Below are 13695 nucleotides of genomic sequence, written 5' to 3' on the forward strand. Positions count from 1 at the left end.
TATTAAGTGCAAATTGGAGCCTCTAAAAGTAAATGGTAAAAAGTTTATGGATATATGCATGTGCTTGTAAAATGCTTTGAATTTCTTTTTATTGGTAGAAAGAGGATTCATATTCAATGTTTTGAGTAAGAATTCATACGCATTTATTATGGAATATTAAAATGCTTTAAATCTTTTGAGGAATATAAAACAGTTTTCTAGATTTAGATAAGAACATAGCAAGGTGGAAGAAATGAAATGTAGGTGAGGGATCACGCAGCAACATCTGAGCAAGTGTCTTCCACAGCTTTTGCAAAAGAGGCTACCACCATTTTGCTTTCCTGTAATAGTCAAGTATCCTTGAAACATGGTCGGCCAGTTAGAACATTTTCAAGATTACTCTATATAAATGGCATCAAATTAGGCTTCCCAATAGCATTTCATTAATCAGAAAGCATCTATTCATCTAGATTCTTTTCTTTTCTCTTTTTTTTTTTTTATCTCACTTTGATCGATAGATTCTTTCCTTCTGTCTACTTAATTACCTCCTGAAGCCTTGTCCTATTCCCCCATTTCCTCTGGAAAAAGCCATGGTGACAATGGCATCCATGGCTTCCCATTTCAGAACAAGAGCTGTGGACCTACGTTGTTTAGCGGTTGTGTTTTGTGCAGTCTTGGTTCCAAGTTTTGCGGAGCTTCAAAGGTTTGAACACCCCATAAAAAGTGATGGGTCGCTTAGCTTTTTGGTTGTTGGCGACTGGGGCAGGAAAGGGCTTTACAATCAATCTGAAGTTGCTTTTCAGGTCCAACTTCTTCATTATTTCCATTTGCCTAGTAATATTGATAATTTTTCAATTTAGTTCTTGAAAAATTTATGCAAACTTTCATGATAAGTGCATGGATTACAGATGGGAAGGATTGGAGAAAGACTAGATATAGACTTTGTCATCTCAACGGGTGACAATTTCTATGATAATGGGTTAAAAGGTGTATATGATCCAGCATTTAGAGAATCCTTCACAAAAGTTTACACCGCCAAAAGCTTGCAAAAGCAATGGTATAGTGGTAAGTCTTCATTGTCATATCATCTCTCCAATGAGTTGCATTCCCTTTCCTGCAATTTTTTCCCTCTAAAAAGGCTTAAAGGGTAATCCTTTTACTTCTGTAGTTTTGGGAAATCACGATTATAGAGGTGATGCAGTGGCACAGCTGAGCCCTATTCTACGAAAGATTGATAAACGATGGCTTTGTCTAAGATCCTTCATCCTTGACACAGGTAAATTAATCTCTATTTGGTCGACATTAATTATAATATCAACCAGCATAGCATGATATTTTCTCTTCTTAATTTGTTTGTCTAGAAATAGTAGAATTCATCTTTGTTGACACCACTCCATTCGTGGATAGCTACTTCGTAGAGCCAGACCATGTTTATGATTGGAGAGGGGTAGAACCTCGAAGAACTTACGTTTCTCATCTTCTCGAGGTGAGTAGCAGAGTCTTTTTTGGCTTGAAAACATGTGAATGAGAAATTAACGATCACAATTTGATTAGGATGTGGAATTAGCATTGAGAAAGTCAACTGCAAAGTGGAAAATTGTTGTCGGTCACCATGCAATTAGAAGTGTTGGGCATCATGGCGACACTCCCGAGCTTATAAAGTATCTACTTCCAATACTTAAGGTAATCTGATTGTTAAACAAATATTTTTAAAGTGTTATTCCGTTTACGCTGAGAATGTAGTCTGCAAATAATCCGACCACTCACAATGACAAGCATAGCATCAAATCTTTAGCAATATCTTTTATTTCATTGAATATTTCAGGCCAACAATGTTGATCTTTACATAAATGGGCATGACCACTGTTTGGAACACATTACAAGCCTTGATAGGTGAACTTTTGCTACAAACATTTTGTAACAAATATGTTTTTTGGTTTGGTTGAGATTGATTTGTTTGATTTTCGCTGGAAGTCAACCATGTGTTTGAAATGGACGCAGTTCGATTCAGTATTTAACAAGTGGAGGAGGCTCAAAAGCATGGAGGGGTGACATTGAACACCGTGATAATGATGTTTTAAAGTTCGTCTATGACGGCCAAGGTTTCATGTCTATGAAGATGACTCAAGCAAGTGCTGCGTTTGCCTTCTATGACGTTGTTGGCAAGGTTTTGCACAAATGGAAGATTCCTAAACAGCTGCATTCTGCAGTATGAGCTTCCATAAAAAAGCAGAAAAAAAAAAACCCCCAAAACATTGCTTAGTCTGTAAATTATCCTATAGTAGTGATGGAGTCTTGGAGATTTGTAGATATGTCCAATTTTGTCTCCAATTTCTCTTATATCCATAGAGGTTCACAAGGCCTAGGTGCCCAAAGTCATTCTCCAATTTTTATATGAATAGGAAAAGCAAAGTCTGAATTCTTTTTGTATCTTGCATTAGCTATTGCGATTGTGCCTAACTCATCGACAAATTATCTATGTGATGGAAGATTAACAACTTGGAATGACCTATACAAAATGCAGATTTTCTCTTAAGACTCCAAATCAAAGTCAGTAATCCCAAATATGTGAAATGCTTCTCCTAAATTCTTGGACCGAATGTCACATTTTTTTCTTATTCTTATAAAAGAAAATATTATCAACATGATATTTATTCAAACATTTTATATTTCTTTAACCCTTTGTAAAAGGTTGGATGAATAATAAGTAGTTGTATTAGTTTCATGAATCTGGAAGTTACTTACATAAAGTATATTAATCAGTAGTATTTACAAATTATAAAAGAGTCTTCACATATATAAAATTATTTATACCTAATATATATGTCCATTTTCTCTTCATGAACAGCCCATATTTTATTTTTCTGAGTACTAGTTATTTGAGGTGCGTCTAACCACTAGTGGGGTTTGAAATGCTATAGGAAGCTCCCCCACGGTATTTTCCGGACTCTACCGTTCGTGTCACATTGCTTGCCCACTAGCGTGAATGGTTGGTATCATGACACGAGATTGAAACATGACACAATTGGGACTAAATCTCAAAGTAATACGAAGTCTTTCTATCTTTCATTCATATATAAATCTTTAAATGAAGTCATATTGACAATTTCATACTTACATTCTTGTCTATGTAACTATCACAATCCAACTAAAGTCTTCAAGATGAAAATTAACTAAACAACTAGAAACTAAAATATCAATTACATATGGTAGAGTCTCAATATAGCTAACAATGTCTTAACACTAAAATTGACTGCTCAAACTATTCTCTTAGCTCTCATAATTCTTAAACTCTCATCTCTAGTTATCTGCGAAGTTGTAAGTAGAGGAATGAGCAAATCACGGCTCAGCAAGAATAACCACACACACCCTACCAAATCAAGCATCGTTTTCAATATATCATATATACCATTTAAGAGCATTTCACTAAATCATACTTTCAAAATAGTCAAATTCATCATATTCAAAGCAAATAATTTCACAAATTCATAACGTCTAAACATTGGATTTATTGATTGGTACATGATCTCTCTACTTCAAAAGTAAGGTTCGAATCCCTCTTCCCCCAATTAAAAAAATTGATAAATTCATAAATCATTAATCATCAAATATTATTCTTGAAATATCATTCAAGCAAATCATAGATTCAATCTTGCAAACTCATAATATTTCATCATCTTTAGCTTCGATCATTGTTATATCCCGTAATAAAGATTGTATCGACAAATCATTCTCATAATCATTACTAATTATTATCTCGTTAGTAGGGTTATATACTAACTATTATATCCCATTAGTAGGACCGTGTGCTAACTTTTTCTTGAAAATTGATAATATGCCTTTGTTAAGTTAAAAGGAATATAAATATGATAAGGATTGTATCGACAAATCATTTTCATAATCATTATTAAATATTATCCTGTTAGTAGGGCTATATGCTAGCTATTATATCCCATTAGTAGGACCATGTGCTAACTTTTTCTTGAAAATTGATAATATGCTTTTATTAAGCTAAAAGGAATATAAATATGACAAAGATTATATCGACAAATCATTCTCTTGATCATTACTAAATATTATCCCGTTAGTAAAGTTATATGCTAACTATTATATCCCATTAGCAGGATCATGTGCTAATTTTTTCTTGAAAAATGATAATATGCTTTTATTAAGCTAAAAGGAGTATAAATATTCCACCATCAATTTGATGGAACACAAGAAACTAGACAATATACAAACATATGTCCAGGTTTATCCCATTAAACCAAAATGACAACATACACATGGGCCCAAGGACAATATAGAAAAAACTTTACAAACTCCCTATTGAATATCAAACCAGAAAATGAAAACATATAGCAAAACTAAGTGAAAGCATATGGATAAGAAATCAGCCAACTCTCACAGTAATCCCTGTAAGAAATTCTAGCAGCTAAATATCGTAAAGAAGTCAGTAATAATCAGCAGTACCCTTATGAGTCATCTAATCTTTTGAGAATACATAATCACCGTATCACCAAAAAACAATAAGCAAATCAGAATTAAGAAACCTCATACATTATGAAACATCAACGAATCATCATCTCGGCATACACCAGCTTTGCAAGATTGGTCGAAATATCATTTGCTAGTGTTAAAATGAACCTATTTCCAAATCTTTTAAAGTTTTCTTCAAATATATAATTTGAAGTACTTGTTTCCTCAATCTCCAAGGAGAAGCAGACGGACAATTGGACCATTTAACTACCGTTACTGAATCACTTTCAATGAGCAAAGCATAAGAACATACCCACATAGATGCTACAAAAATCAATAAAGCTTTCTTAATGGCTGATAACTCTGCCTGATTCGCATCCCCCACATGGCCACATGAATACTTAGAAAAAGTGACCAAGATTCTACCTTGATCATCCCTAAGAACTCCTCCAATACCAGACTCCCTTGGATTACCTCTCGCAACCTCATCAATATTAAATTTCAATTGATCGAACTTAGGTTTGTTCCACTCAACCATCTTCTTAGACTTTTTGACCGTGTGCTAACTATTATATCCTGTTAAAACCGTAAAACTAGCTCTGGTGTCGATTATCCCACATTCCAAAGGTCATTTTGTAACTCTTAAAATATTCTTTAAAGATGATCGAAGATTTCATTTTATTCTCAAATAGATACTCATTATATAAATAAACCAAAACATTCATATATTAATGTTCAGCATATGAAGAAACCAAATCATTCGTAAATCAATTTTTGTCACATGAATAAATCAAAGCATTCATAAACAATGTTCATCATATGAATAAACCCAAAACAAAAAATAATAATATGCATGATGTTGAAATGCTAAGACTGGAGGATTGAAAATGGGAAACTAAGAAAATTAATGAGTGAAGACGAGGAGTTGGTGAAGAATTGATGAATCTTCATTAAAGCAGAGCCATTTACAAGAAGCCTATTTATGGTAGTCTGTAAGAGTAAAGTGGACTAACCATCAACTAATTAACTAACTAATTGCAAAGCTAACTAACTAATTACTGCAATAGTAAACAGTAACAAAGCAAAAGTCAAAAAGCAAAGAAATAAGCTATACAAATAAATAACAAAACAGTCACGTGGCATATATGTGATTATTTCTTTCTATTTCTTCAATTAGCTTCAACCTTCATTATATGCTTCAATCAGCTTCAGCCTTCAGTTTATTTTATTTTTATTTAACATTGAGTCAAGTTGGATGTAAATTTAATTGGATTGGGCCCTTTTAAGATTAAAATCTGAAGATATCTTAAGTCCAATTCCACATTGAGCTTGGGTCTTTTAAAGTTCAAATTGTGTTAGGCTTTTTTAGAATAATAATAATAATAATAATAAAGAGGGAAGCTGACTGTTGTAGTTAATTTTTCCCCTTTCCTACAATCCCCTTTTCAACAAACACCCTTCTCCCTGTTGTCCAAAAAAAATGGACAATCTTGCAATAAAGAAAACACGGAATGGGTACGGGCATTTAATACCCTCTAAGGCAGGGGGATTTGGTGATTGGGAATTCACCCTGACCACCTCAAATCCCAAAAAATCGGGGATTCGGACTATCTCTTCTAGTATAAAAAACTGGTGAAGAAAAAAAAAGGGAGGGGGGGGCTTCTTCTATAAAAAACTAAAATAAAAAAAGAAGAAACTTTTGAAAACCCTAGAAAATTACCTTTTCCATAGAGAACCCTAGATTTGAAAAAACCAAAAATAGAAAAAGCATAAAAAACTACTACAAGGATGTGTTGGTGCTTTCTTTCAACCAACTCATTTTGCTCCGATGTTTCATTGCAGGATAAATGATGGATGATTCTTGTTTTTGCATAAAAGTCACTCAATTTAAATTCAAGTCCATTGTTTGATCTTAATTAGAACCTTAATTGATGTTTGAAATTGATTTTGAGCCAATTTTTGAAAAGATGAAAAAATACTTGACATATTTGATTTATATCTTATCTGAAATATCTATGTAAAACAAAAAAAATCATCAACAATAGTCAAAAAATATCTATGGCTAGACAACATAGGGACCTCATAAGACCCCCAAATATCAACATGAATAAGATCAAAAGAATTTCTTGAGCTTTGAACATGAACAGGAAATGGTAATTTTCTTTACTTTGCTAAAGGACACAATTCATTGAAGAAGATTGTTTGAACAATGTATGTCCAAAAATTGTCTATACAATACATTTATTCTGTCCAATGGAGCATGACCTAAACGAAAATGCCACAAACCAAAAAACTTTGGAGTTGAAGTACAAACAATATTTTGAAAAGAAATACAACCACTTATGACAGAAACAATTGGAAATTTAATTAGTTTTTCAAGACTGAACTTGGACAGATCCTTTTCATCCCTGTTGCTCTGCATGAGATATAGGCCTGAGTGCACTTTAGCTACACCAGTCACATATCCAAGAGGTAAGATCCTGAACAATGCAAACCTTATCAATGAAGAAAATAGAGTTTATAGTGGAATCAGTGAGTTGAGAAACTGATATTAAATTGAATTTAAAGCTCGGTACATTTGGGACAATATTTTTCAATGTGAGTAATGAAGTCATTTTGACGGTACCAATGTGTGAAACAAGGGCTTTGATATTATTTGGAAGGTGAACATAATAGTTGACAACAGGTTTAGCATGAATGAAATTATCTAGAGTACAAGATACATGATCTGTTGCTTTTGTGTCTATGATCCACGAACCTTGCTTAAGCATGAAAAGATTCATATGTTTTTATCTAAGTGGAAGATTATTAACAATGTTAAAACAAGTAATACCAAAAACAATACCTACCAAAGATGAATTTATCAAGGAATGTTTGACCTGCTGGGTATGCTGGTTACTTATTTAAGGATTACTGAAGGAATTTTATCACCATTAACATTCAAACCACTCTCACTAATGCATCCTCTCCTTACATTTCCCCCATATTTTTGCACTTGTCAAAAATAAGACGGCTTCTGTTGTAGAATTTGGTCCATGGTTAGACAAATCTAGGCAATGGCATGTCAACCTTAAAAGAACACCGTTTGTTTGGGAAAACTTCAAGAATGGGAGGAACTTGTGTCTTTGATTTGTAAAATGTGTCCCCACAAATCTAAACCTAACAAGATTGATTGGAAGGAAAACACCAACCACTTATATACTGCAAATTCCTTTTGTCAAATCTTTTACGCATCATTTAAACAACCTCGAGATATTTGGAAGTCATTATGGTCCGAACTAGCACCACCGAAGGTTGAAATTTTTTGTTAGTATGTTATTAAAGTTAAGGTTGTGGTAAAGTTTGAGTTAGTGAAAAGAGGCATCTTGACTGAAAACTCTACTAAATGTGCATTAAGCAACCATGATTTGGAAATTGTCTCACGCTTGTTCTTTTAATGTCCTTGCTCTTGGAAAATTTGGATGGAATGTTGAAATATTTGGAGAGTTAGCTAGGTTGCATCGAGAGATATCTAATCCTTATTTCTAGCTTGGCAACACCTTACAACTCCGCGCCTTCGTGGAACTTGGGAGATGCTTTTCAATTCCATTATTTGGAAACTTTGACTCTATAGGAATAAAATCACCTTCAATGGCAAGTACTTCTACCACTTACAAATCGTAGACGTCGTCAAGGTTCAACTAGCCATTTGGTGCAAAGGTATTGACCTTTTGCTTCTGCTACATTCAGCGATTTCTTTATGAACCCTTCTTTAGTGTCGATGGGTGTAGTAAAGACCAAGCCCTATCCTCTGACTCGTTGGTCAAGCCCTCTGAATGGTTCCGTGAAGTTAAAATGTCGATGGGTCTGTTGTTGTGAAATTGGGTCCGCTTGCAATGGGAAGGGCCCTTCATGATTGTTGAAGGGTTGTAAAAGGATAGTTTTCTAAATCCATTAGGGTAAAAGGCTCCAACTTCGCCAAATTCATGACCATAAAGGAAGGACTGTTGTTTTTCATCTCTTCATCTAATAGCAGCTTAAAGGTTTAAAATTAAATATTCAAATAAATTTTTTTATTAAAGTAAAGAAAGATAGTGTAAATGAATAAAGAAAAATTTATAAGTGGATATCATAAATTAAAATAAAAAAAAATAGTTTTATATATATAAAAAATAATAGTTGGAGATTATTAAATACATATTATCCATAATTGATTGAGAATATGAAAAATAGTTGTGAATTAATAGCATTGTAGGATTTGGGAAGTGATAAAAAAATTAAGATTTATTAAGCACATAATTAAAAAAATGTCATTTTATTAATTATTTTTACTTTTATATATTTTTAATGAGAAATGAGATAAATAATTAAAAATTAATAAAAATGTGAAAGTGAGATAAAATAAATATTTATTAAACATAAAAAATATGTAAATATTTTATTAATTATATTAATTTTTATATATTTTTAATATAATTAATTATACTATTATAAGATTACGAGACTTATGAAAATTTTATGCCCTCACTTTAGTGGTTTTACCGCAAAAGGTGGCCTTGTCTTCGTCTTAGATCTCACCGCACTCGTTTATCATGAAAAGTGACTTCAAAAACACCATCTTTTAGGCCAATAATAGCAACAGTGTTTCTTGAAGAATGAGGAATATTTCAATCATATAGAAAATTATGAAGACAAAATCTGTAGCTTGTCATTAATTAACCACATTCTAAGAGAGATTAACTCGCTTGCTGATGGGCCGATGAAACCGAAGTCTTGTGCACAAGCGACTTTTCTACTTTTTTTGTAAAGTCTTTAGTAAAGGGTCTCTCTCCTTTTCTCTCGGTCTTGAACCCTCAATCGCCTTTAAAAGAAAAAAGGTGACGAGGTTTTAAATAGAAATTATAAATTCAAGTCACGGTCTTTTCTAGAATAAAAATCTTTAATGAGACACATATTTTCATCTTCCGTTTCCAATGGTGACCTTCAGCCTGATTTTATATCTATTTGCTAGGTAATATACAGAATCCCGTAGTCCTTAAATTGCAGGATCAAGGGTTGAACGACCCCCCTGACCTAAGAATCACCCCCCCGGAATGGTGAGCACAAAATTAACTAGGATCAAGGGTTAGGTTGCACCTTCGGCCTGATTGAAAATTAAAAAAAAAACAAACAAATTATTGGATGCTCCATAAACGCATAAATTCATTCAGAAATGACTGGACGATTAGACAAGTGACAACCTATATTCGATCATATCCATCAATATTCAGCACATGCTCCAAATTTGCACCATATATATATATATATATATAATAGTATTGGATCATGATTGAAGTAGCCCCATATCATTGTTTAAAATAGTCACTTCATATTTTTTTATCTGGATATGATGATTATCTGTTGGAAGTTTGAAGGAGCTTGGACCTCCTCGAGATTTGGATAGAAGCTGAAGAAACGAGAGCTTGACGCAGAAGATACCAAAGATTTTAATAATTCTCTAATGGAACTGGATAGGATAACACCATACTCTGCTACCTCCTATTATTTTAACAATTCCCAGTAAAAACTTCCATGTGATAATGTCCTTATCCTTTTGCAACAGTATGAAATCAAACCCCATGTGCACTGCAATAATTTCCATCAAAAGTACATATTGATAAGTAAAAGACGAATCTCAAAAAGGACAGCAGATGAAATAAAAAAAAAAAGATAAAGAACCTACCATTGTTCGGTATATAACCTAAAAGCAAAAAAAAAAGGGTAGAAAAAGCAAGGTATGCTTACATCTTGATGTTGATGGGTAAATTGATCGAACACAAGTCGTCTGCCCCTGTTTAGTGCCCCTTTTATAATTTGATGCCACGTGTATTGTAGGTTTTTATTTGTTAACGTCAGCTGTTAGGCCATTTGTACTGCCGTTAAGTAGTCGAGGTTAATATCAACACTTTACAGCCTCCTCTTTTCCACACTTCCCTCGTCAAATCTTTGATCAAAGTCAAGGAACATTTTCATATAAGTTTTTTTGTCTGTTTGTTTGCATGTATATTCTGATGATGGTAATAAAAAATTAAATAAGGAGAAGATAACTAAGGAGAAGAAGAAGAAGAAAAAGAGGTAAAATTATTTTAAAACATGCTTTTTTGATAATTAAATTTCGATAAGCATTAGAATAAGAGAAGACGCAAGTATTTTTATTCATTTAAAAATGCTGCATATTAACTCATCAATTAATTTATAAAATTGAGTAAGAATTGAAAACATAATTTTTTGTTATATAATTGAGTCTAAAGATGAATTGTGAGAAAATTCATATTTGTCATTACTTTCGCCCTTTATTGGAAATTTGACTTAATTGCCTCAAGAAATTTTATTAGGTAATGGTGCCTTCTTGTTGAGAAAAAGACGAAAAATAGAAAATAGAAAACTAGTTAAGTTTTTGGTTTAGGTATATATATAGTCAAAAGAGTACATTGCAACCTTCGAGAATTACTACTCAAAGCAGTAGGTTTTAGGTCGTATTTTTGCTATACAATTCACTCAAATTCACATTGTATCTCAGAAAGGAATGATGATTATAGCATGGACATTCTACAGATATTCTCCCTTCAAGAGAACAAATTGATGGAAGTGTGCTCCATCACTAGCACTACACAGCTAGACACTGTGACTTTTTTGTCAGCTGGAACCAATTAAATTTGACACATGGAGTAAAGGAATTTTGTCTGCTGCTTTATTTTCTTTTCATAACTTCAGGAATTTTATTTGTCACCAAAACTTTGCGTTTCCCTTGTTTTGGATTAAAGTAAAAAGATAGGAATTGTTGTGACTTGTTTCTGTTTTGATGCAACAGATAACGACTTAGATGGCAACTTTGGGTGGTGGATTAATAATAACCATAAATAATCTGGGGAGCAATTATACACTGCCAAAACAAGAAGATTATTTAATGCTGATTGTTTAGGGAAACATAATTTTTTTTTGAACAAAAGCTACAAGAAGAATGAAATGTTATAAATCCAAATGCTTTTCTAATCTTGCCTATAGATCCTTGTCTGTCTTAGCGATAGCATGTTTCGTACGGGGGATAGTTATTTTTATGTATTATTTCTTCACTCTTTTGGTTGGCAAATGGTCCAAAGAATAGTTATTCTCTTGTAATAATTAATCTTCAAAATCCCTTAAAAACAGAACTTAGCTAATCCCAACTTTCATGGTATTTGCTATTATATGGTTGGGGGAATAGCCTTTAAAATTGATAGGATTAAAATACCTCTTATAAGAATTTAAAATAAGAAAATTTAAAATTTTAATTACAAATTATAAAAATTAATATTTAAAATTTAAAATTTTAAAAATTATTAATATTTAAATATTTTAATCATAATAATGTTTAAATTATAAATAAAATATTAACATTTTAAAAATATTAATGTTTAAATTATTAAATTATTTATATTCTAAATTTTTAATGAAAATAAAGTAAAAATGAAAAATGCAAATAGAGAAAAAATTAAAAATTATACTAATATTTTAATACAACATTATTAATTTTTAAAATTTTTAAAATTTAATGAAAATAAAAATTAAATGATTAAAAAATAAAAAAATTTATGTACTTTTGTCTTTTGGTATAAATTTTAATACATTATATAAAGGGTATTTTTTTAAAAATATTATTATAATAAAAAGGTTAAGTTTTTAATTATATATTATAAAAAATTAATAGTTTAAATTTAAATATTAATTAAAATTATTAATATTTTTATCATAATAATATTTAAATTATAAATAAAATATTAATATTTAAAAAATAAAAAAATAATTATATATTATAATAAAAGATATATTTGTCTTTTTATTACTTATTCTTTTGTTATTTCAAAATTATTTTTACCAATCAAACATTGCAGTAAATTCTCACTTTGTTACATTCTGTCAATCAAACTACATAATAATATTTCTATTATATTCCTATTTTATTTTATTTCCACCGAATATCTATTCTATTATATTTTTATTTTATTCTATGAATCAAACGTGTGCTAAGATCTCAAATTCAACCCCCATAATATATTGATTTGATCCAATTTTATATTAAGTTTGTCTAGTTATGTATTTGTTCACTAATTCGTTTGTTTGATTTATATTATTAAATTTTTATATGAAATGTAATATTCAAAATTTTTAAGGTCAGGGATTTTCTCATTTCAAAGGTTTAATAATGGGATTTTTTTTAACAAAAAGAAAATTCAAAAGCGTTTAATTCTTTTTTAATCCAAATGCACAGTTTTTTTTTAGCTCAATTAACGAAAATAGAACATTCACATTCTTTTGAGAACATATACAAACTAATTGAGTCATATAAATGAAGGTTCTCATTTTCTTTTCAATTTTCTTGTTCTTCAAGTTTTCACAATTTTCAAACCTAACTTCAAAAGAATTATTCTGTTCTGCTCTGAACTGGCTGCGGTTATGGTTTTATCATCTTCGGTTTAGCTGAAAATGACAGGGGGCAGTAGGAGCTGCTTGTGATGCACTTTTTGCTGAGTCATGCTCATTGAAACGGGGCTCCTGGAGCAAAGCAATTCAGGAATGTGGGGCTATGCCGAACGTGCAATGGGCTCTGATGATCGGGTTTGGAGTGTCAAAAGATGTCCCACGTTTGGTGGGAATTATGGGCAGTGCAGTGTCCTTGTTGATATGTTTTTCTTCTTTACTGATGTTATTAGAAGTGAACTTGGTTTTGAGAACTCATCAATGGTTGAATTTATGTTTTTAGGACTGGTTGATAGGCTAACTATTCTGTTGATGTCAGGTCTTTCAAGTTAAGGCTAGATCTGGTAATTTTAGACAAGATACGAGAAAACACGAGTTAAACAAGTTTTGAATTTAATTTTAATATATTTCGTGTCTAATCGTGTCTAACATGTTAAGATACGAAAATTTTCATATCTTAACGTGTTAGACACAACAAACACGTTTACTAAATCGTGTTATTGTGTTTGAACATGTATACATGACACGTTTATTAACCTATTAAAAATTAATAGTTAAAGATTATTTTAACTTTATATAAATAATTTTAAATAATTATTTTAATAAGTTTTTTTAATTTTATAAAGGTAATAATGTAATTATTACGATTGAAAATTATGAATGATTTTTTATATTATTAGTATTTAAAGGTTATATGTTAATGATGTATTTTATCATATTATATGATAATGAATTTTATATATGTTATATATATTAAATTTTATT

General features: G+C 31.2%; 1 protein-coding gene across 1 annotated transcript; it reads left to right on the plus strand.

Annotated features, from left to right (window-relative positions):
* On the plus strand, nucleotides 436-2477 carry LOC18609996 (purple acid phosphatase 17). Its single transcript, XM_018115073.1, has 7 exons — nucleotides 436-782; nucleotides 888-1044; nucleotides 1148-1255; nucleotides 1341-1465; nucleotides 1534-1662; nucleotides 1805-1872; nucleotides 1981-2477. Exons 1-7 carry the CDS (start codon nucleotides 570-572, stop codon nucleotides 2192-2194), a joined length of 1014 nt encoding a protein of 337 aa, XP_017970562.1. The 5' UTR covers nucleotides 436-569; the 3' UTR covers nucleotides 2195-2477.

This window comes from Theobroma cacao, chromosome 2, assembly GCF_000208745.1.
Source record: "Theobroma cacao cultivar B97-61/B2 chromosome 2, Criollo_cocoa_genome_V2, whole genome shotgun sequence".
Lineage (NCBI taxonomy): Eukaryota > Viridiplantae > Streptophyta > Magnoliopsida > Malvales > Malvaceae > Theobroma > Theobroma cacao.

What these genes read in the sequence shown, in the direction of transcription:
- LOC18609996 (XM_018115073.1), top strand. Translation starts at nt 570, where the DNA reads ATGGTGACAATGGCATCCATGGCTTCCCATTTCAGAACAAGAGCTGTG. An exon ending in AATCTGAAGTTGCTTTTCAG is followed by an intron (nt 783 to 887) that starts GTCCAACTTCTT and finishes CATGGATTACAG; the next exon opens with ATGGGAAGGATTGGAGAAAG. An exon ending in CACATTACAAGCCTTGATAG is followed by an intron (nt 1,873 to 1,980) that starts GTGAACTTTTGC and finishes AAATGGACGCAG; the next exon opens with TTCGATTCAGTATTTAACAA.